Source organism: Heliconius melpomene, chromosome 16, assembly GCF_056956725.1.
Source record: "Heliconius melpomene rosina isolate 202511_hmr_F chromosome 16, ASM5695672v1, whole genome shotgun sequence".
In the NCBI taxonomy this organism is placed as follows: Eukaryota; Metazoa; Arthropoda; class Insecta; order Lepidoptera; family Nymphalidae; genus Heliconius; species Heliconius melpomene.
Window position 1 is genome coordinate 8,973,377 of NC_140404.1, and position 25,901 is coordinate 8,999,277.

The 25,901-nt window shown below is 32.4% G+C and overlaps 4 protein-coding genes across 4 annotated transcripts; all 4 read right to left on the bottom strand.

The window, feature by feature from the left end:
- Positions 1-350: 350 nt before the first annotated feature.
- Positions 351-1,751, bottom strand: LOC146530961 (uncharacterized). The gene is made up of 2 exons (XM_085199531.1): positions 1,740-1,751; positions 351-1,619 (listed from the first exon to the last, which is right to left on the bottom strand). The coding sequence occupies exons 1-2, from the start codon at positions 1,749-1,751 to the stop codon at positions 351-353; spliced, it is 1,281 nt and encodes a 426-aa protein (XP_085055657.1).
- Positions 1,752-4,490: 2,739 nt separating this feature from the next.
- On the bottom strand, positions 4,491-5,989 carry LOC146530962 (uncharacterized). The gene is made up of 2 exons (XM_085199242.1): positions 5,915-5,989; positions 4,491-5,823 (listed from the first exon to the last, which is right to left on the bottom strand). The coding sequence occupies exons 1-2, from the start codon at positions 5,924-5,926 to the stop codon at positions 4,603-4,605; spliced, it is 1,233 nt and encodes a 410-aa protein (XP_085055368.1). The 5' UTR covers positions 5,927-5,989; the 3' UTR covers positions 4,491-4,602.
- A 3,114-nt stretch (positions 5,990-9,103) lies between these two features.
- Positions 9,104-10,547, bottom strand: LOC146530963 (uncharacterized). The gene is made up of 2 exons (XM_085199300.1): positions 10,462-10,547; positions 9,104-10,378 (listed from the first exon to the last, which is right to left on the bottom strand). Exons 1-2 carry the CDS (start codon positions 10,471-10,473, stop codon positions 9,320-9,322), a joined length of 1,071 nt encoding a protein of 356 aa, XP_085055426.1. The 5' UTR covers positions 10,474-10,547; the 3' UTR covers positions 9,104-9,319.
- Positions 10,548-13,575: 3,028 nt separating this feature from the next.
- On the bottom strand, positions 13,576-23,689 carry LOC146530964 (uncharacterized). The gene is made up of 2 exons (XM_085199243.1): positions 23,540-23,689; positions 13,576-17,323 (listed from the first exon to the last, which is right to left on the bottom strand). The coding sequence occupies exons 1-2, from the start codon at positions 23,552-23,554 to the stop codon at positions 14,150-14,152; spliced, it is 3,189 nt and encodes a 1,062-aa protein (XP_085055369.1). The 5' UTR covers positions 23,555-23,689; the 3' UTR covers positions 13,576-14,149.
- Between the last annotated feature and the right edge of the window lie 2,212 nt (positions 23,690-25,901).

Below are 25,901 nucleotides of genomic sequence, written 5' to 3' on the forward strand. Positions count from 1 at the left end.
GAACTCAACACCCCCTACAATGCTATATGCGGTATGCAGCGTGGAACTATTTTACAAAAAGAAGTGCAAGTCCTCGAATTCAAAAAATTGCTATTTCTTATAATGAGGCATTTAAATATATTTATTAATAATTTAAATTTATAGTCACATTATATGATATATATACCGAATGTATGCTGAGTGCTTTTAATATAATATATAAAAAAATATTAATAGGTTAGGCTAGTTAAATAAAGCAGTAAATTAAGTGAAATTTTTTATTACAATAATATAACAAAACTAAGAATAGCAGTCTATGATAATAGTTGAAATATAATTAAAAATACTCGTATCTTATAAAATTGGATAATTTAGGAATTCCATATCTGCTGCAAGATTGAAGATTTTTCAGCTTTATCTACTGATATCTCAATAGGTACTGCTTTATTAATTTCTAATGGAACAATACTATGAACAAGATATGGTCGATCTACATTTACAAAAAACTGTTTGGCAAGGGATGCTGGAATACGTTTTTCTATTTCAACAGGCGCTGAATTTTCTAATTCCTTTTCTTTTTGTATAACTGGTACAGGGATTGGTTTGATGACTTTTAAAGGTACAGGATAAGGATGGGGAACTTTCACTTCATATGGTTCGGGAACAGGAACAAATACAGGAGTTGGCACTTCTATTTTCACTTGTTTGACCACGGGAACTGGGCGATGCTTAGTAATCTTAACCTCGTGATGAACTAATATTGGTGGTGAGTTTGCTATGGTTTCTGCTTGTGCAAGTGCACTTTGCTTTTCTAACTCCTGACGATGACGTTGTCGTATAAGTTTTTCGATTTCAATAGCGTTTTTCTGGTCATTGTGTCTTGGAGCATACTGTAATTGTAACAAAGGTTTTTCGTTTGGAACTTGATATGCTTGTTCATCAGAATTCTCTTTTGGTGATAGAGCAGATAAAGCCTTCAATTGAATTTTATTTTGATCTAACAAAGATTTCCATTGTTTTTGAAGTCGTTCGTTTATTAAACGTTCATCTTCAGCTTTTTTTTCTGCAACTGAAGTTATTGGAAACCACCCGTCTATATGTTGTCCTTTTTCTTGATTTTCACCTTGTTTTATTTCCTTCTGGTTGGGATAAAGATATTGAAAGATTTGTTTTTCTTCAAATTTGGGCAGATTTTGACTCCAAACACTAACAAGTTCTTGGTTATTTTGTTTATTTTTATTAAAAATGGAATCATTCTCAATAAGAGGAAGTAATTGTGAACCAGATTCCACATTAAAGTATTGAGATTTCTCAGACGAAGCTATCCTTGCGGCCTTTATATTCTCAAACTGTTGACGAATAAGTTCATCATGTTCACGAAAACTCAATTGATCCCGTAGCTGCTGTTGCTCCGAAACTTTAGGTAAAAACTGAGGACTCACTAAGCCCTTTCCCGCTTTCACGGCTTCTATTTGGCTAGGTGTAAGATATAAAATAATTTCCCTCGTTACATATCGTTTTTGCGTGTTTTGTGACGAAACTGCTGAAGAGTTCGATGATTCCTTAATTGCTTCTGGACCCGATTTCAATACTTTTGCTTGAATTTCTGATAATGCTAAGAGCACCGCTATTAAGAATATCTGTAAATAAATGATTATGTTTAATTTTTTTCTTGCCATCAGGACAATAATTATTTAAGCTATATACATATCTATTAAAAATAATATTATAAAATAGTTTGGATTGTTGTTTATACATACAGAAAGGTCCATTGTAGTAGTGAGCACCCCTGTTCCGCGCCGATGAACGTCTGTCGATAATTAAAGAATATCTCCAATTTTATATACCAAACGAATCTTCCACAACTAGTATATATATAACCAATTAATTTTGAATTGTGATATGACATAGTTAGCTTATGAATGAACTAGCACTGACCGTATATGCAAATTAAAACTTTTTCGTTCAAAATTTTATATTAGCATATTCAATTTTGATTTTCACAATTTACGGAAGGAGTTTTTAAATTATCGAAAAATAACTCTTTCTAATTAATAAATATTATTTATACATAACTAGCGGCCCGCTCGCGGTTACACCCGCGTGAACTATGTTATTAATAATTTCTGTCTCCATGACTACGTCCTAGTGACGTCTATGCAAAATTTGAGACTCCTAGCATTTAGTAACGAATGACAAAGACAAATGTCATTAGTAACGAAGTTTCATACAAACTTTCAACCCCAAAAACAACCCCTTAGAAGTCGAATATTACAAATTCCCGTCTTAGCGAGCACCTACGTCCTATAAGTAACTCCTATGCAAAATTTGAGATTCCTAGCACTTGTAGTTTCTGAGATTTCGTGATGAGTGAGTGACCTTTCGATTTTATATATATAGATTACGTCATTTATTTCTTATTGAGTAATTAGTTGTATAAAGTAATTAAAACAACTTGAAGATACATTTATATTATTGTTTTAATTGTGTCACTGTCCAAACAGCAGCCAACAGCTGGAGTTAAGTGCAACTTAAATTCACACCTGATATTTAGATAAGCTAGCTGATGCCTCTTTAATTGTTATCATTAAATCTTACAGAAGGTAAGCAAAGATAATCTAGTGTTTCAGAAAAAGATTATTAGATGTAAAAGTATGAAGACAATTTTGATCTACAAGTTTTGTCCCAATGAATTTTAGCTATAACTTACCACGTTTAAATAAAAAACGACGAAAAAAAACCCATAAGCAATTGATATTTCGGTCTTAAATAACTTTAAATTTATATCATTCCATCAAAAAGTTTTTTTGTCACCGTCACTGCAATACTGACTGGGCTAAGGTTGACAAACTATTAAAAAAACGAAACGAAAAATTTTATTTTTACTACTTTGACCCGTGTGTTCATAATTTACCTTACTGCGCAACGCAAAGAATAGCAATGTGTTTATCAGCCTACTTATGTATTTGTTTCTATGTGGCGTTGGTAGACATTAAACGAAGTGACCGGTTTTGATGAAATCGATTGACAATCGTTTTAATCGATTTGATGATTCACAATCGATTCGTTTTAATCTCGGACATTGTTAAAGACGCGACAATAATAAAAAAGTGACATCCAGAAGTAGATTGCCAAAATAAATAACAGTCGTCAAACTATGTTGGATATATAACGATTTAAAATTGTATCAACAACCGTTCTTGCTTATTTTTAAATTTATATCTGGTATTTAGTTAATCTGTTAGTCTGTATTTAGTAGGTACATCAGATAGTACCAGTTATAATCTACTGTTCGGCAATCAGGTCTGTGACAGGCAGTGGGGTCAAATCCTCACGATATTATTTTTATCTTCATGATGTATCCTGCTCATAACAGGGTAGGCAGAAGGAACCTGAGATCCTAATGTTAAGATACTTCGTTCTCATCAAGACGTTTCCATCCCCTGTGTTCCGTCGATTTCTGGAGACTTTGCGTGTTGTACGAGTTCCGACTGTTAATTCTAATGTATAATAATTTGTTTTTGTTTATTCCTTTTTAGTTTTACACAGTCGAGTTTTTTTTTTCCAGTGGGAAAAATTCAGTGGAATTCAGTGGAAAAGTGGGAAAGGAAGTGTCTCACCTAGTCGAGGCTCTAAGGTTCCCTACCCTACAATACGTGCAGGATACAAACGTGAACCTATTACTACTATAAAAAATATAATATACAGAGTGTTTTATCTTTATCACTATCAATGAAAGCACAGTTTTCACTTCGCTACAAAAGAACTCTTGCCAAAAATGAAAAAGTGATTTTTTCAAACAATATAAATAATAATACATACGGATAAAAATCTAATCCTATGTTTAAACTACGGAGGAATTTTCATTATTTTTTGTAGGTACGGGCTTATACATAACGATAATGTTTATAGTCAAAGTTACTTTTGATCTATAGGGAATCGGTAAATACTAAAAATGAAAGCCAACTTATAAAAAATCATTTGAGGAAATGAAATGTTAAATATTTTTATTTCTTCGGAGGGACGGAGTGTCTTAACACTAGTTTTCTACCCTAGCCTACTATGTGCTAAATAATTAATATTTTGTAAAAAACTTTTCACGTAATTTTTTTTAGATATTTGATGAGTAGGCCACTAAATTAATATACATAATTTTCTCTCCGGTATTACGTAAGAGCTTTCAATAATCTTAGAAGCCTGTGTGCCACTTGCTTTAGAAATTTTTAAACTAAATTCCTTATATTTAACCCAGATGTTATATTATATAACATTATCGAAAAGAAATTTAACATAATTTGTAAGCAATTTAAATTCTAGAAACTTTTGGGCACATATTAATATAATGTTTATTTTAGTGTTAAGCTTTTTCCAAGTTAAGAAATATGAATATAGTATCTATTTAAGTGAAGAAGAACGAATGAAAAGTGAAGAAAAAGAACGAAGAATTATTATGTAATTTTTCCGTTTTAATTTATAAAGATGTTTTTTTATATACAAATGAAATACATATAAAGAGGTAATAATTTTATTTTAACTATTTTTTACATAAACTATATACAACTAATGACTAAATTATTTACAATTATATTGACTATTTGGCACGATCATGAGTTAAAGACTAATTTACCAGCAGCAATTCTTTTTCTTGTAATGAGTAACGTGTTTGATGATATGAATTGGATATGGTTTCCATACAGCCACGGGAACCTCGACAGTTTTCTCGACTGGCACGTGAACTTTCTTAATTACTTCCACAGGTCTGTCTACAGGCACATGCACTTTCTTGATTACTTCAACAGGCACATGCTTAACAACTTCGACAGGGACAGGCCTTTCAACTTCGACGTGCTCAGTTTTGTACACAGGGTAAGGGACCTTCTTTACAACATCGACGTGGACGGGGTATGGCTGTGGAACTGGTACTTTGACCTCCTGACGCACTGGTACAGGTACTGCTTGAGGTACCGCTACCTGAACATGGCGAATTACCTCAATAGGTATGCGGCGGATTACATTCTGCACAACTGATTGAAGTTCGTATCTTGATGCTTGGGCGACTGGGCGGCCGACGGTAACAGATGTTCCAATTACTTTGGGAGGTCCAGCTAAGGTGATAGAAGCACCTGGAATGACGCTAACTCCGTTTATGACGTCAACGCCTCCGAGTCCAGCTCCACCTAACCCTGGACCACTAAGTCCCGGTCCACCTAGCCCTGGGCCACTGAGTCCAGGTCCACTCAACCCTGGACCGCTAAGTCCAGGTCCACCTAGCCCTGGACCAATGAGTCCAGGACCATCTAATCCTGGGCCACCGAGTCCAGGTCCACCAAATCCGGGACCACTGAGTCCAGGTCCACCTAATCCGGGACCACTGAGTCCAGGCCCATCTAGTCCTGGGTCATCTAATCCAGCTCCTCCAAGTGATCCACCCGCGAGCCCACTATCTCCAAGCCCAGCACTTCCTATTCCAGCATCACCAATCAAGCTTCCACCGAACCCAGATCCACCTAAAGCTGCGCCAGCAAGACCCGAATCTCCAAGTGACAAGCCTGGTGCCGAACTGCCAATAAGAGCGCCACCAAGCGCTCCACTTAAGCTACCAGAGCTATCTCCAAGTAATGTGTTACCAATAACGGATCCACTGCCCAAGGACGAACCTCCACTTAGATCTAATGATGAGGACCCTGAGAGACCTGGAGGCCCATATAGTGATGAAGGTGGACCGTACGACGCAGATGGCGCACTCAGCGCTGAGTTAACATAAGAATCATGACCGTGACTGTTACTAGCCAATATACCTGCAGCAGCATTATAAGCAAGGGCTGACAAAAATACTGCCCTAATCTGAAACAATAATAGATTTAAGTTAATATTAAATCTTTTAATTTTATATTGCATATTTTACTATAAAAGTGATGGAATATCATCAACTTACTATAAAGGCCATGGCTATTAGCTAAACGCTCAAAGCCAACTAAAATAATTTGTTGTTCTGTGTTCCGAGTTTCGGAGGTTTCTGGTTCGACAACACACCAGACGCACATATTTATACACACATGGCCCAAGACGTCACTCGTTTGATACACACACGAATAAATTATTTGGACGGATGTCGTCTTAAGAGAAATATCACCAGAATTTTTAGCACTTTAAATAAATCACTAATATAAAATCAATAAATATTTATATAATAAGGAACATATGAAAATATTCGCCAATGATTTTCTAATTTGTTCAAAAATATTTGAATGTAATTATTTTTTGTTTTGTATTTTAAAAAAATAATAAAAGTGTAATAAAGTGTGACCAGTTTATATCATTAAATATATACTTTCTTAAGTGCAGGTGCAAAATTCGTGTTGGGAATTTATTACTAATTTAATTAGTTATGTATGTAATAGCTTGTTGTGTAGCAGGCACAAGCGTGCGATTGTAAGCCCGATGGATGTGGGTTCGATTCCCACTCGAGAGAATTAAATATTTAGTGTTTTCATTTCTTCTCGCTAGTATAGAGTGCAAAACGCAGCGTTGAGTTCCGCCACACAATATCTTGATCGTTCGGCGGGAACACTTTCTATCGGGAAAACTAGGCTCTAGGTTACACTGGGTACCCACCTTAAAGCAAAAAAACTTTTAAAAAATGTAATATTTATAATTCTATAATTATAAGCTTTTACGTTATTATTCTATAGTCACAATGTAAAATTATCATGACCCATATAAAACAACCTGAAAGAAAAAAAAACATCTTTCATATGACGTAACTTGAAATTAGATTAAACTTATGGTTTTTATGTAAACTCGTTGCGTTTTCATTTTCACCTGGTTCATGGGATTTAATATGTAAATGAGTAATAAAGAATCTTCTGACCGATTTTTTTCTACTTCCGGTGCCGTTCTGTGTCACTGCTCTTATATAATTATAAGGTAAATATATTATGTTTTAGACATCGGCCTAAGATATTATTTCGAAAGAACGGGCGTGATTAACCAGTTCCGAGTTATTGCAGATTTGATCTCAATTTTCACTCTTTGTATTACGGTTCGGCCGTGTTTGAACAACTTGGCGATAAGATTTTTTTTTTAAATATTTTCTAATGCTTTTAACATCTTGGCATAACATATCTGAGAAATACACTAGAAATTATGGAAGTTTTTTAGTTGTAATGTATAAAAGTATTATTGTTATCTTTTTTGTCAATCTGTAATTAATAATATAAAAAACGTCAACTACGATATTTTTCATATAATTGCATAATAAATATCTGTATTACATTTTTAAATATTTCTTCACATTCACTTGCCCATGTAAATTAGAAGTTTAATTTGGAATAAAATGACCTCGTGCACATGCATGTATGTAAATAAATATAAATCATTAAAAACTTTCTTGCTATGATATAATTTTTATATCATAGTTTGCTTAATATTACTCAATAGGAAATTCTTATTTTAGTGAAATATTATTTACATACTTTAAATTGATTTTTTTCGAAAATACAATAAAAGTGAAAGTTAAAAGTAGAAACTTCTCTATTATCCTTTAATTTTAGAGTAGAAATTCTAGCATTAGAAAATATAAATTATACACTGTGATGATTCCCAGACATCCCTATTTTGCCGTTGCCAGACATCCCTATTTTGGCGAGACTTTCCCATTTTTAGCTCAATTTGATTTTGATGCTCCAAGCGACAGAAAGACAGACCTCTCTTTTTGTAACCTTAAAATTTACAATTTTTAAATTTATTATTTAATTACTAGATTTTTTTAATAAGTTACTAGCATTTCTAAAGATAAAAATCCCACTTTTACTTGAGACAAAATCTGGTAACGCTAATACCACCGGTGATATTGGCGTCAGAATTTATTATCTTCATCTATTTAAATTTTATAAGGATAAGAGTTCTCGTTTATATAAAATTTTTCAGTATTTATATTGTACTTTTGTATTGTATTTTTGTTTCGCAACAAAAAGTGTTCACAGACATAGGTGATTAAAAGTAGTAGAAGGAGGCTAAAGTACACACAATTTTCGTATACATCATCTTGTATTAAAATAACCTCCTTTTCTTACAGAAGTCAGTTAAAAATACAATACATCGGCGACTTTTATGTCCTTTTAAATTAGACTTATTCAGTTTAAGATTGAAATCTTGAATAATTAGATAATATAAACTTTTTTATAACCCCATGTAAAAAACTTGTGAGTTCTATCTTCGCTCGGGAAACAAATCATTCAAAAATATCTATATTTTTATTTTTATTTATCATAAATTATTTTCACTACCTCGTTCTGACAAGAATTTCTATGATGTTCTGTGTTTTTATTATGGCGTTCCGAACGTGACAATTGAACACTAATCAATTGGCCTAGTCTCTAACTCAGGAAATAGAGAACGGAGTGTCTCGATAGTATTTTCTCTCTATCTGTACCTATTTCTTTGCGCACAAAGAAATAGGTAGAGTGTTTTGTACATATGGCATAATATTTCTAATTGTAAATTACATTAAAAAAAATAATAATATTTGTGAGGACACATGATACTACACACATAACTCACGAATAAATATTAACTATACTAGCGGCCTGCCAGCGGCTTCGCCCGCTTGAACTACATGATTATTCATTTAATGATCAATTGACTGACAGTAATATGTGTTGATGTCAATGAATCATCTATTTTATTTGTGCAGAGACAGCCTTAAATGTAATGTTATTGATTTAGGTAAGGATTTATAATATTCTTTGTAAAATAACTGGAATGATTGCATATTACAAAAAATACCCAAATCGAATATTAAAAAACTTAAATCTGATAATATATTAGCTAGATAAAAAAATAAAAATACTAATTCTGTTAACGGTTATATTGACTGTTTTAATAAAGATGATTAACGTTCGAGGTCAACTTTCTTTTATTACTTACGATATGGAAAGAATTCTCTATTTATGTTTATATTGTCAGTTTTGTTTATCATAAACAAGAAAAATATATTAAAAAAAATATATATATTTTTATTTAAACTAAATGAAGTGCAGTTTACGTTTATATTTCTTTTTACTATACACACTCTTTGAAATTATTGGCTTAAATGTTAAAGGTTTTAAATAACACTAATATATCTTTGGATTATTATTTTATTAAGAAATGAAACTTATATTACTAGGTATTTACAAAACGAACAATAAATTTCTTATATACAATTCGTTTACCTAAATTAATGACTTAGTTATCACCCTACTTTGCAGCCTCTAGATGAGCTATCGACATGAAATATATTTACAAAACCAAACTAGGTTGCATTGGGAATGAAATAGTATAAATATTTTGATTCGCTTTACCATTGGGACCAACCATGCCCGTGGCTGGAGCCACTCCAGCCATGACCATGGCTATGCCCGTGATCATGGCTGGAGTGGCTATGAGCCTTGTGGTGAACAGTCTTCACAACAGGTACTGGGTAAGATTTGACGACATGAACAGGAATTTTGACTATTTTTACAACTGGAACTTTAACGATTTTTTCAACTGGCACGGGATGGTCTACTGCCACTTGAACAACCTTTTCAACTGGCACTTTGACTATTTTCTCCACTGGATAAGGCACTGGTTTGTCAATTTTCACATGTTGGATCTTAACTACAGGCACAGGTATTTTTCTTACCACTGGAACTTGAACGGGATAGGGTTGTGGTACAGGAATTTGAACGGTCTGAGGAACTGGTACGGGTACAGGCTGGGGCACTCTGTGTGTAACTTCACGGACGACCTGGTATGTCTCGTCACGTACGCGATACTGTGTAGGAGCTCCGTTATTATTTGCAAGTCCATGAATTTCCGTGATAACTGGTGCTTTAGGTCCTGGAGGAAGACCCTCTCCTCCAGCAAGTCCTAATCCACCGAAACCTACACTGGGACCTTGTAAAGCAAATCCTGGACCAGATAAAGCTCCACCAGACCCTGCTAGAACACTTGATGGTCCTGATAGAGCAGCTCCTCCAGGTGCTGAGAAACTAGCACTAGGTCCTGAGAAGCCCACTCCAGGTAGCGCCGCGCTAGCACTAACCGGTGGTGCAACAAGTGCCCCACTGAATCCATTTCCAGATAGACCACTTGAACCAAAAGATACGTCTGCCAGACCAGAGGGACCTAGACCGACATTAGCACTACCGCTAGAAAATCCGCCACCAATAAATCCGTCGTTAGAAAATTTAGCAGATGGAAGCGATCCTGCAGGGAAAGAGCTCGGAGAAAAACTTGATGATATACTAGGTGGGGACAGGCTACCAAGTGAGGAACCAGATAAACCATGACCTAATTCCTCATGATGACTGTGTCCATGTAATATCCCGGCATAGCTGCTACTTAGTAGGATGGCTAACGTAGTCAATTTTGTCTGTAAACAAAATAAACAAGAAATTTTAATTTTGTTTTAAGTTCTGTAGTAACCATTAATATCTTTCATCGTATGTTACTTACAAGTGTAGCCATGGTGTCTAGCTAACCGCTGGCCACTCAAGTAAAGCTGTCTGTTCTTTAACAAGCTGAGCTTGTATGTGTGTATTTTGGTGATTTCTGTCATATTTATATAGCTGCTTCGTTTATACAGTGTAGAGCGACACCGATATCAAGAAAAAACTGGTTTAAGATACACCTTTCCTTTTCTAACGGATATATTATTCATCTGAATTAATTCCACTGCCGATTACTTAATATATGTCCTACTAAAAAGTATAGGCGCATCTCTAATGTTATTTGGTTGCCTAACAAGTGACACATTGAGAAAAGCTCGTATTTATGTAAATTATATTCATAATTTAAATGCCTAGTCGCTTAGAAATTGTTTGCCATCTCGATATTTTTATTCTGTTTTAAAAATTTTATCATATGTATCGTAGTTCTTATATAGTAATTTCTATATTGTTCTTAACTTTTGAATTTATTAATTATTTTTGTAAATTTCAATAATTAATTACGTTCTTAATTTTTTTGATTGTTGATTTATAACATAAAAATTTAAAAGAACATATATTTGAAGAAGATTCGATGTGTATATACAAAAAAACATTACAAAGCTAAAATAACTGAGAAATTTTATTTTCTCTTGTGACAAAAAAAACTGAAAAAGCTAAAAGGAGCCACTGTCCAATATTCTTTATAGTGTAAATTAGTAAGTAGGTACACTACTTACTTACTGCTATGTCCTATCCTATCCTATATCTTATAAAACAAAGTCGCTTTTCGTGTCTGTCTGTTGTTTCTAACTCTTCTTCTTCTAAACCACCCAACGGATTTTGATGCGGTTTTCACCATTAGGTCGAGTATTTTTCATAGAAGGTTTATATATAGTTTATTATTTATACATTCTTATGTAAATTAACATAAATACGATAAATGTGTATAAAGTCCTACCCGTTGAGACACTTTCGCGCATGCGCTGCTTTAATGGTAAGTACTACATGAAAATAATGTAGTGGAGTATTGTTCCTTTTAATAAGATCTACAAAAAAGTCCGCGACGGCATATTCGTATCTTTTAAGAATAACGCGTAGTGATCATTTTTCTGTCTAAAAATAATAATTTCAATATATTTTTTATTGTGAGGGATATTTTTCTATAATGGTATTAATCCTTATCCTTTAAAATACTTTATTAATTTTCTACGTTAAACGAAGATAAAATTTGCTTTTTACAATATTTCGAAATTGCCAATAGTTTTACAGAAAAACGCATTTAATTGTTGACACATCCCGCCGTTGACACATCAGCTGTATGTTACTCAAGTTTCACTTATCCCTTACTCTCAGCATATAAATAAGTACATTAGTTACGTTGGCTATTTAATGTAGACCAAAACTGTCTTTTACTGTTTTTCATTTTAATAAGTACTTTAGAAGTTGTTACAATATCAAAAAAATCCTTGCTGCGAAACGGCTCGCCATGCGTCCGCCGTGCCCGCCTGCCTTACACGCATCGGTGGTTCAGTGGTAGAATGCTCGCCTGCCACGCGGGCGGCCCGGGTTCGATTCCCGGCCCATGCATTCTATTCAATTTTCCTCACAGTCAGCCACGTCGTGCTTGCTTTTCATCAGGGACAGATTACCCCCTTCAGCATTAACCACAAGCTCGAAAAAAAAACCCGGCTGCCTCTATAGCAACGAAGATTTAGTTAGATGCGTCTGCACGTATTGGATAATTGGAGTTGAATGTATTATTTAAGCGCGATATATTTGGTTTCACATTTTTTGTAGTAGTTATTAGTAGGTAGGTTTTTGTTTATAATTTCTTCCGTTTAAAAATGATCATTTAACTATCTAAAAATAGTAATTTAAATATATTTTAATAAGTACTTGAAAAGATTAGTAGCACAGATTTAAAATTACGGTACCTACTAAAAAATCCTTGCTGTGTAAAACAATTGGAAAATTGTTATTGAAACTACGAAAATGCGGGTTGCATTAGGGTTTAATTAATTTTCACATTATCTTAAGTGCTTTGCAAACATACATTACATGAATAATCCAGTAGTTAAAGCGGGCGAAGCCGCAAGAGGGTCGCTAGTTTTAAGATAAGATCAAATGTAGCCAATTAGGCAGTAGTCAATTGTTATCATTCATATCACGCTACGTATATATCTTTATACTATTAAATATTTTGCGAATTTTTTTAGTGGACAATGCTCTGGGCAGGGTGATGCGTTTAGAAAGCGAGACATGCGCACACGCATTCGTCTTCTCGCCATATCTTCTGTGTTCCTTGACACTTAATTGAATTGAATTAGAAATGTTCAAATAATTAGTGAAAATGTTCTAATGAAATTATATTACAAACAAAATCCTATTCAATTATTTTGTCTAATAGTTTCGTTGTCATATAGGTAATATGTTAGATTTTAGATTTTACTAAGCTTTTATAAACTTTAAAAGCTCCGAATTTGTGTTACATTTTTGCAATAAAAAAAATTAAATAAATAATTTTAATTTAATATTTTATTTAAATGGTATAAATAATTATATATTTGGTTATTGTCAATGTCACGCTGTATGACATCGATATTGCGGGATACAGTGTGGAAATAAACAAAATCAATGTACTTATTTATTACTTTAATATGTATTCCATACTTAAACTCCCCTATCAAATACCTAATTATTTATATTTTAATATCTAATTATTTTATTATATTTTATGTACTATATTTCTATCTGATTCAACCCGAGGGTATATTTTTATAATTGTATAAACGCCAGTGAAATCTAAATTGGGGAAATTGATTTATGTCTTCGCGTAATTGTTTAATTTAAGTGAGTTCACAGCTTGTAAAAGAAGATTATTTTTAAAAAATCAGTCTTTGCTTTTCCGTCAGTTCTTTTCTATAAATATATTATCCCTATTAAATACCAGATCATGAAAAACGTGCAATAATTCTTCATCTGGTCATCAAACCCGACAGGACCAATTAACTACAAGCTGATAATGCATACAAAAAATACTTTTACAACATTAATTTTAAATCACATTTCATTTATGAAGGTAATAAGAAAATACTTACTTCTATTTATTTATTGAAAATAAATGAATGAAACAACACAATTGAAATGTTTTTATATATGTAATTATATAAACATTAAAAAAACAACAAAACAACAAGTAATATATTAGCTTATCACAATAAAAAAATATTTACATGATATTAAATTAATACATAATGATCTTAACACTACGTTATTATTTACAAAACAAACAATTCTGATAAATGCGATATTCATAAAAATTTTAATATACACTATACTTATTTATGTACCTAGCCAAAAAGAAAATTAGTAACCAACAAAAATTGAAAATTTTATATTTTATAGGTTAATTACGTCTATGGTATGGTTGCTAACAGAAATGTTTTTCAATGTGCTCTTTTTGCAGTAATCGTAATACTTAAAAAGAATTTTATTAAGAGTAATTAAATTATTATACATAACAAATATAATTTAAAATAAAATTATTAAAGCTGCGCTTTCATAAAAAGCAATGTTTTTCATATCTTTAACTTAACGTTATTTAACAATTATTCAAAATACACAAGGAGCGAGCAAAACAAATGCTATTAGTATCTAAATATTAAATTTTGAGTATACTAATTTTGTACAGATTCACCCATAACGTTAAAATTTTAAACAGATTTCTCATCTTTGTTATCTATTTCTTCTTCTGTAACAGAAAGAGATCGCTTAATTGGACCCATGCCGTCATTTAAAGAAGCACCAGCTTCAAATAAAGGTTCAGTCTTGTAAAATCGCAACATTTTAGGCTTAATTACACGACGTCTGTGTACTATTTTATCTCCTTTGTGGACTGCTCTATGGCGTGAATTGTGAAGAGGTGGAGGCTTCAGCAATGGATAAGGTTCATCGTATTCTGATTTAGGATATTTTCTCTTATAAGAGTACCTATTACTGTATGTAATACTTGGTTGTTTATGTCTGTCATTTATCGACCTATGACTCGAATTATAAATATTTTTGTATCTATCGTCGCTTAAATTCAATTCTTCGTTTGTTTCTGCTATATCTGATAAATCTGTATTTCCCTCATCTTCTTCTACAACTGCCCCAATGGGATGATTATTTGATGAATCTGCAATGGGAATGTTTTCCGGTTCTTCTTCACTTCGTGAATATTTTACTCCTTGATAAGGAAAGCGCCCACCATTATAGATGTCATAAAAGGAATTTGTAAATGGATTATAAAGTCCGCTATTTAGAGCCACACCATTATTGTCGTTTTTTAATTGAAAAAGTTGTTGTAACTGTGAGACGTCAAATTTCATTGACGAAGGCTTATGTATTTCACTTCGTAACGAAGTCATCCGACTGTCGTCAACCGCTGGTTTACCCTTCAACATATCTTCTACTAATTTAAGATCAACATTAAAAGGATTAGCTACTTTAAAGCCATTAATTGTTGGTAATAAGCTACTAGACGCTGAATCAATTTCAGGTCGATTGACGCTTGGACCAAGTTGTTTATGAGTCATTAATTTATTAAGTATCTCCGCTGCTATATCAATATTGTGGTTCTGTACATTTTGATTCACACGAGGAGGTAAGGGTGTTGGAATATTACTTTGTTCGTAATTAATATTTCGGTTTCGCTGTAGTTCAGAATTGTGACTCTGAGTTAGACGGTAAGGTATGTCATTGAATTTTAATAAGTTTGCTATATCAGAATTTTGTGAACGTGTCATCCCTTGTTGATGCGTATTTGCTGGTGACTGAATATTTTCATAGGGATTGTTCGCTAATTGGCCGGCATAATTGAAAGACTGAGATAAATCGTCAACAAAACGCTTGTCTCCTGATTCAGAGCCTTGACTATATAATGGCGCTTGATTTTTCAGGAAACTATGCTCAAATTGTTTAATTTTATCTGATAAATCTTCAGGTTTTGATTTAGTTGAATATAATGTATTTTTATCTTTGTAATAGGGATCCATGGCATGCCTTAAAAATTGTTTTTGAGCATGTGCTTGCTCAGCAAGTTCCTTATAGTATGCATAATTACTATATTTATTACTTGAATCAACATCAGAAGACAGTTTACTTGACGATTCAGAACTTTGTAAGACGTTAGAAACGTCTATTGGTACTATATTTTTTAGTGCCTTCTCATGGTCAAATGGCAGTTTTTGCCTATTATCTAAAATTTCTCTTTGACTGTATATAAGAGGGTTAGCCGTAACTGCCTCAGTTATATCACTGTATTGTTTATTCTGTTGTTTATCAATGTCATTATTATAAAATGAATTACTATTATAATTCGTTGAAAAATATTTATTAGCTTCTAATTGATGTTTATAATTTTCATGCGCCTTTGCAGCAGCTTTCACAAATTCCTCTGGCTCTAATTTTTCTGTTACTGGTTTTATATTTTGGTCATAACCATATCTCTTGCTAGAGTCCATCTGGAAATTTACTTGGCTAATTGCTCCAGTCTCAGGTTGTAGGCTATGAATTTGATATTTAAAATAATTGTTCTTTGTTGATATTTCCGGTTCAAGTGAAGACTTCTTTTCTGACAATTTCCATCCATAATCACCATTAGAATAAACATCAGGTTGACTCGCGTCTTGTTCTAAATCTCTACCTTGATTTCTTACGTTGGTATATACTTGGTAATCTGGTTGCACGTAGTTAAAATATAAATTATTGGCAGCAGGGATATTTCCATTTCGATGTGTGTCACTGTTAGACACATCTGTAATTGTATCTTGGTGATTACTTTGCTGATTGTTGTTATATTTAAAAATTTGATAATTCTTTTGGGCGTACATTTCAGATTTTGGCAACGCATTTAGAGCAGCACTTACGGGAGTTTGCCAATGGTTAAGCAAATGTTCAGGATATATAGATGTATTAGGTGACATAGTTGATGAAATAAAATCTGTTTGATATTGGTTTTGAATATGCAATGGATATCTTATTCCACTTGCCGAGTTGTCATAATGATCTATTTGCATTGATTTACTGAAGTCGTTGGATCTTTCATAGTTATTTCCTATAGTATTTATTCTGTTATTATATTCAACGTTTCCAGACTGACTGTTTGGGATTGGAGAGGAAACATATTGCTGGAAATTTTGTGGACTAGAAAGATATATCGGAGAAGAGCTTGAAACGTATGTATTAACAGGTGTACCTGTATATTGAGGATTTGGTATAGGCGAAGTTAAGTAAGGAGGAATCGGTGTACTTTGTGTTGCTTCAACATTGTACATATAGGGATTATACTGATATGGATTCGAATTACTTTGGTAGGTTGGAGTATATGATTTTGGTTCTGTCGTTGATATTTGATTCAACTGTTGATCATAATTAGAAGCTGGTACAGTTGAGTATTGATACTGCGGTTGTGGAGTAGCTGTGTAAGGTAACGCAGTCATTTGGGTCGATAGTTGTTGCTGCTGGTAATATGGGTTTTCAGATTTAATTTTTTGCAAAAAATCTTCAGGAGGTAAAGAATATTGCATTGCTGCATACTGATTACTTGCTCCTGTGCTACTATCAAGTGGAACATAATTTTCTTGAGATATTTTGTCATCTTCTTGCTGGTGTTGAAATGGATTTTTAATACGATAAACTTTTTTACTTCTGCTTCGAATATAATCACCATTATTGTTGTCAGCCAAATGGTATTGAGCATTTACTGAACTCATTGAGGGACCATGGTTTGTTTCAGTTGCTCCATCGTTAATGGAATACTGCTGCAATCGGAGGAAATCTTCATTACTAAAACCATCTTGACAGCCAGCTATTTTGATGATAAAAATGGCGACTAATATCCGTATCTGAAACAACGTAAAATTTTATTAATATCAAAAGAATCTTAATATTAGTAATGTAAAATCTTAAGTAACTTTTTTATTTTAATAACATAATAACTAAGCAAATATATTAGCAGCAAACTACTATTGATTGAGAAGTATTGCAATTTAAAAACTCTTTAGAAAAGTTTTTATTTGCCAGGTAACATTGACATTGAAAATGGCTAAGTTTTTATTTTATTTATGTTTATTTTTTATAGTTTCTCGCGGTGTATTTTCCATATAGCAGGGTAGACAGAGGCAATATAGAATTAAGCCACCCCGTTAATAGCTTTCCGTCCAATTTTGGAGAGGTTGTTGAGTTTTGAAACTTAAATTAATACAATAAATATTATTATAATTTTATCAACATCTATAATACATAAGGTGATCGTAGTGCAGCGGCACAAGGGTGTGACTGTAACGCGACGGTTGTGGGTTCGATCCCCACTTGAGGGAATTAATTATTATTTATTAATATTTTCATTGCTTCGCTCTGGCACCAAGGCAAAAGCACGGCGTAGAGCTCCGCTACTCGACGGAAAGTGGGAAACGGAGTGTCTTAAGTTCCCTCTGCCTACCACGCTGTATGCAGAATACAATATGAATCTCTATAATCCATTACATTTCACCATACCATATTATGTTAGCAGCGTAAAATTTAAATGATTAAATCAATTTCTAATATATTTATCTGGCAGTATATTTATATGGGATGCTACACGGCGTTGTCGGTTTCCTTTAACAACATTAGTTACAGTATATCTAGAAAGGGCGAAGGGCAAAAGGCAACCTTAACCTAAGAGGATAGCATGACTAAAACGGACGGTGCGGCCTATAAATAGTTATAATCGACGAGTCTAGACACCGTGGGAATTTAAAGGCATGTAGGTAGGTAGGAATTAACTTTCACTTTATTTAATTGTATTTGTATATTAAATATTGAAATACAATAAGTAATTAGAAATATTAACTTTAGTAAACGACACTCTCATGTCATTGTCGTTACAGATATCAAATAGGCGGACATTTTTATAACTATAATATTCATTGATTCGAAAATTTCCCCAAATTGGTGAGTGACTTCCCTTACTGAATACGCCATGTTTTTAATGTATATAAAGTGGGAAAACAGAGTGACCGACGACAAATTCTCTCCACCAAATAAAAAGAGATGTCGTCGGCTCAGAAGTTAATCTCGCTAAATCAGTTTGTTTTGTTTTTTCGTTATGTACATTTTTGTACCATTCCAAAGTGTAAAAAAATACCTTTATTTTAGAAATTGTAAAATTTTTTCTGATGATACTTTATACTTATAATTTTTTAAAGACATTTTTCTCTTCTGATAATTAATTTATTTGATAGGCTGTTAGCTATTACACTCTAAGCCAACAATATATAAAAAAATAACTGTCAAATACAACGAAACTTACAGGTGATTCAATTTAAAACGACAATAATTTCTCATCTAAGAAGCTATACTTGACAGATCACTATTCAACAAAGGCTAAAGGCAGAGGTCATCGCGACAACTGAATCTTCAATGCAATTTCTCTGCCCTTTAGGAGTCACGACAAGGATGCGGGGAAAGTGTTTATTAACGAGTTGGGGCTTGCGTTGTTTCATATATGCTGTTTATTCAATAGACATATATAATATTAATAATAATATATATTTTATATGATTTTTCATACAAATACTACTACGTAAGAGTTTTAGCTAATTTGTTACAAACAGATTTTCTTTTATTATACTATCCAATATAAACTACTAACTGAAAACAAAAAAAATATATTGTTGGTATTTATTTAATTTATATTATTATTGTAATGGCATTCGCAAATAATTTATTGTAATTTGTAAGTATTCCATAGAAAGCCTACAACGCAACGGTTCGAATATGTTAATAACATTAAATATCATGAAGGATCTCTTAGTATGCCTATTAGCATACTTTTCACATCGATTTCAATATAAACTTCGACTTATAGCATCGATTTATAGCATCTAAAACCAATGAAATCATCATATAAATATTTATACTAAAAAACTTTTATAGTTAGAAAAACACCAATTTCTCAAATATGTTCGAGGATAATAGATGTAGATTCTATTACATGAAAACGATAGTGGGTTCAATCCCACTCAGAGAAATGAAAAATATTTAAATAATATTTTCATATCTTCACTATGGAAACAAGGCAAAGCGCGGCGTCGAGTTCCTCTCAACAGGTAATGCCTCAAAAATTGACAGAATGTAGGGAACAGAGTGTTGTAACACTAGGTTCCCTCTACCTACAGGGTAGGCGATGAAGCTGAAGAAAGGGACACTTTACAGTATAACACAAACTAATAAGATTTCTGGTTTTTGTACTTAAGTGGGACGCAAATTTATAGTTAATCTGGTTTAAGTCTTATATAATATGGTCATATAACATAGAGAAAGTTATTGCATTATTTTTCTACTCAAGACACAAAGTTCAAATATTTATTGACATCTTGTTTTCAACATAATAAACCAGTTTTATATATTTACACTCGAGTTACCTAAATAGAAAATAGAGCAACTAAGACGGTACAAACGTAATTTTTATGGTGATAAATAATATCTTAATTTTTTTTAAATTTCAACTAGCTGACTTCCTGCGGCTTCGTTCGCTAGAGCTGGACGAATATTTATGAAATTATTTTTAGTGAATGTGATGAATTCTAATAAACCATGAAACACGTTTTCAATGTAATCACGCTATATCCCGCACGCAGCAGGGTAGACAGAGGTAACCGAGTGTTAAGACACTTCGTTCCCCACTTTCTGTCAAATTCTGAATACACTGACGGGCAGAACTCGACGCCGCGTTGTACTTCGATACCAGAGAGAAGAAATGGAAATATAAATTTAAATATATCATCTCGAGTGAAGATCGAACCCACAACCAGTCGGTTATACAGATTGTGCCCCTGCGCCACGACTGGCCTTAGTCGTAAAACAATGACAAAAAAGATATATGAGAGAGTGGTATGGCTGGGATCGTAGCACTTCGTCCTTTCTGGCTAGGAACAAATCGTAAAACAGAAAAAAAACTTTTTATGGCCATTCGTCTATAGAGAAATAGCTTAGTGTAGTATTATTTACTATAGAGTAAATGACTATATTAATAATTTAAATGTGACATAAAAATGTTGGTATAGAGGTAATTCATGTTTTCCATTTTTCATCCTACCGCGTCTAATTTAGCTCGGTAGTCAAAGAGAACCTTATGAATTGATATTAATATATTTAGGTTAGCTGCCGGTTTTATAAATACTAAATGATGCAAGAAATATAAGCATTTTTTTTATAAAACATTATATTTTTCTAAATGAAATAACGTATCTAAAATAATGTTTTTATATAATTTTTATTTTCGAAAGCCGTCTCTATCTAGATTTCTACTTAGGATATATTATTTCTTATTATATAAATTAATCAACATAATTAGTAAATTAGAAACTAGTCACAGCAACCATTGTAGTATAAATTAAAATATTACGTTTTTCATTTCTTATTTATTTATTGTATTAATATCTGGTTAGAGATTCATACAAAATCTTTGCGGAATGCAAACATAAATGCCAAATAATACGCTAAGCAGTATTAGCCGACTAAAATTGTAATTTTCAATCACCACTATCTTTGTACAGTTGTTTAGTAATTATTTGACTTGGCACATGATTGAGGTTCGATTCCCACTCAAGCGGAGACTTAGGTATGTAAACATTTATTTTTTTGAAATAAATTATTATTCTTATGTACAGTTCATAACATCATTTGATCGTCATCATCATCTTTAAGAGGCCTCTATATGTTAGACCTGTGTCCCAACGTAAACCTTTACCAAAAAACAGGTTCATTTGAACTTCAGGAAAAGAAAAATAGTCAAGTAAGGCATTATTAATGCTAAATCTCTTGCCTTACTTAACTTATTACTTAACAAATATAAGAATACACAGTATGTTTTTTGCTTAAAGTACCTATTCTAAGATTTCATTAAAAGTACGAGCATACTTTGCGTAAAAAATAATCAGTTTTTAGACATTAAAGATTAAATACTTAAATCGATATTTTTATATTTTTAAGAACTGAAATGCTTTTAGCATTTAATAATATAATAATTTATAGTGAAATAAAAAGTAAGCATTACAAGGAAAACACAAATTATAATTATATAGATAGACAAACAGCTAATGTTAACATCCGTCCATTGTACAAATATTTCCCCCTCTAATTTAAAGAAATTGAGGTTGTCTAGCGTCCGACCGTAAACGCGACAGTTATGGGTTCGATTCCCCATCGGGGGAATGAAATATTTTATATTTACATTTCCTCGTTCTACGAGGCAAAACACGGCGTTGAATTCCGCCATTGAATACACAATCCCAACGACGCGGCGGGAAGTGAGCAATCTATATGTGTACGGGAACGGACTGACTTAACAATAGGTTCTCAGGTTCCCTGTGCTTACCCTGTTATATAGAAGATACAGGTGACGTTAAAAAAAACATGCGCTTACTTCTAAATAATAAATATTTTATTTTTATATGGTCCGATCATTGCCCAGAGTGAGAATTGAAGTTACAACAATCATTCTCACATTAGTCCACTACGCCACGATAACCTAAGTATTTAATTTTATCATTAAAAAATTGAGCATTATAAATTATTATTCTATGAACTAAATCCTATCTAAATCCAAAACAAATAAATATAAATTTTATATGGTATTTATTGTTAATGAATTGAACACTAGAAGAATAAACGTTTATAATTTACGACTTAGCAAAAACGAATATTGCAATCAATATTTAGTTCCGCTTGAATATATGTATACAGTCTTAAAACTGTGAGAACTTTCGATCTCGAGTTTTTTTGTAGATATAAAACGTATAGAAAACGAAACGATCATTAAAATATTTTCTTCTTTTGTACGAGTATATAATGAAATTTTAATAAATAATTAAAATAAACACCTTTATTTTTATCCAAATTAATTTACTATATTAGTTAGTTAGCCCTATTTTAACAAGTGCCTTTTCTAATTTTTCCCATTTTTTTCTGTCCTTGACGGTTCTACAGAAAGGTTCTAAGATAAAAGCCATAACGAACCCATAGTGGTTTTTATTTCATCCTCCCATCTTTTCAATTTAAATACAATTCAAAAAACGTTTCTATATCTATATCTTTATCCACTATATAATAATGATGCTACCTTCATTAACCTTATACCATGTAGTGCAATTAAAATTTTGGGTATAACGGGGTAAGAAAAGAGGCCATCGTGGCGGAGCGGCACTAGTATATGTACTGTGTTACAGTCGCGACGTTTGTGGATTCAATCCCCACGCGAAGAAATGAATTATGATTTCTTAATATTTTCATTTGTTGTTTTTGGCACCAGGCCAAAAAGCCCGGCGTTTAGTTCCGCCACAACGTCTCAAAAAAATCGGCGAAAAGTGGGGAATGGAATTAGTGGAGAACGGACTCTGCTTACTCTGCTGTGTGCGGGATACAGCGTGAAGTTTCACGCTAAATCAGTTGATTTATCTTTGATTTTATTCATAAGATAAGATTTATTTAAAACAAAATTTCATACCATCACAAGGTAGGCTACTAATGCAATTAATGAACTCGCCTGACGAATATAAATAATCTCTCTATAATTATGTCACTGTAAATAATTCTCTCCGAATCAATCTGTAATATTACATAAAAGTAATAGAAAGTAATTGAATATTTAATACATTATTAACATACTAACCATATTCTTAACGTGACTTAGAATGAGTTGTCGTATTAAATATCGTACGCAAATATTTTGTTAATTATAATAGCTTACTTATGTCACGAATCTATGTTTATTAAGACATAATTTTAATTAAAAATTAATCTAGATTTTGGCAGGTTTCTACTTAATGAAAAAATATAGGTCTTAGATAGACTAAATAGCGAATTAAAATAATTGATGGGTTAAATATAAATGAATGTTTTAAAAATAAAAGCGTCTGTTCATTTGCGATCAAAATTTCTGTGTAGATCTTTTCAATATCGGTCGGGTATTCAAGATCTTTTCAATAGTAGGGTAGGCAGAGGGAACCTAACACTCCGTTCCCCACTTTCTTTTTAATATATTCAGTTACAGTAATATTTCATGTTGATGAACTTACCATTTGTTTAGTCATTATGACGTTTTAAAATAGCGACACTAAAAAAACACTACTTCTGCTAAAATCACAACATTTTACACAAACACAAAAATCCAATATAATTCCTCGTGGGCCTAAGGGTGTATTTTCTTACTTGGATGATGGTGAAATGAAGTTCAAGGATAGCCAATGTTAGGTTTATATAGGGGGGTAGCGGACCGTGGTAGTGTGTGTGGGACTCGGTGGGTGCATGCACGAATGCAGTTCTATGCACACATATGCAACGGGCACTTCTAATGTTAACTGTGAAAACATTTGTTTTTAGTACCTGTAGTTTTAGTCTCTGTTATATAACTTAGTATTGGAAAGGCAGATTTTGTAAAACCTAGATAAATTTTATAGGTTTTTTTAGGATTATTGTATATAGGTTGATAAATTGCGTTTCTTTTTGCTTAATTTAGACAATAACTATAAAATTCGTGTGTTTGCCAAGTGTTTAAAATAACGTTATTAAAGAAATATTACTAAACATCTAATTCATTTATTCTTAAATAGTTTAATATTTAGGTTATTGTTTATATGTGTATAATTGTATAAATATAATCTACGTAAGTATAACGCGTTATTCCATATAAACCGGTGGGGCAAAAAGAATATAGCTATTGTATAATCTATTCTCTGCCTGCCGGTAAACTTCAATTTATTGCATGAAACTAAACTAGTGGCAAAACCTTTATCTTAGCTAAACAGAAAAATAACAACAATTCTTATTTTTTGAAAATTTGAATAATTATTTGTAATTAAACCCACTAGAAACTAGAAAAATCCTATCGTATTATTTAGTATTTAAACTCAATTAATAACTATGAATACAACCTTAGTCGACACATAATAGGAAAACAATCACCCTATCAATACTGTAAATTTGTTAATTTTAATAAAATGATATCTAAGAAATATATTCCACAAAGGCACTATTTTCAATATTTCCCTAAAGCTATAACAAAATCACAAGCTATATCGAGATAAAATTGATTGACGACCTCTCCACTTCCTAGTTCCATATCGATCCAAGAAATCGACATAATCGAGATATCGTTACCGTTAGACGGTAACAAGCGATATCGATTTTATATAATAAAAATTACAGCGTTGTACCAGCACTAGAACATAAATTTTAAACGCCTCAGGAAGGAAACACCTGCATTTTGTTTATGAGTTCGACGGTTTTAGATACTCCTGGGGCGTCATACTGAGAGATGAATGGCATTGGAAATCGGCATTCCCATAGACCTTAATAAATGATATTGTAAATATGCTGCAATAAAGATAACTTGTAGCAAAATATCTAACAACTAGTGTTAGATTAATTGGGAGAGATTAGGATTCTTAATGGCGACAGTTCAGTCATAATATCGTGGAGATATTTGAACATAATGTAAATTTTCAACAAGTTTTGAATGATTGGAGTTGTTCTTAAACTTTTTATATAGTATTTTATTTGAAAAGATTTCAGTATGGCGAACACTATGGCGAACTTGACTGACTCGCCCAAAAGGCTGTACTTCGTATGTAGAGTGGGAGATATCCATCTAAAACACTATCAACCATGTTAACTGGAAGTGTATTAATGCTATATGTATAACACTATGTCCTTAATACAAGGTTCCCAGGTTCCCTGTGCCTACTGTGCTATGTGCGGGATACAGCGTAAATTAAAAAAAAAGAAAACATTACAATTTTGAAATGATGTAAATATGCCGTAATACATCTAGTACGAAAATATTTGTTTAAAAATTGCGTTGAAGAAGTCAAGTCATCGTAGAAATTAGGATGAGGCCTACTTAGTAATTTACATAATATTTGCTTATTGATTAATAAGCAAAAAAAATATATACCTACATAAAATAAAAAAGGGAAACCTACTTCTCCTGGTTTAATAATAAATATATAATTATACCTTTTTCGAAACATACAAAAGTAATAAAAAATTAAATTTTAATAGAATGAAAAAAAATAATAAGCTTTATAATAATGGTTACAAAACATCTCATTAATTGAGCTAAAGCTGACATACATAAAACAGCAAGCCTTAAGGTAGGGCAGATTTCACTTTCGTTGTTTTCCGCATTTTCTTCCATATCAGCTATTAGGAATCAGGAAAAGGCGCGACCCTTGCTTGTCCGGTCGCCTGTGCGATGGCCTGAGATACACAGTTCTGATAATCAATTAATTTTTATTATTAAATTTAAAATAAAAGAATAGCTATTTTTTGTTAAAATAATCTAAAATTATATTACATTTTATAATAAAGAGAAAATCAGCTTCACGCCACACAAAGTAGGGTAGGGAACCTAGTGTTGAGATACTGCGTTCCCTACTT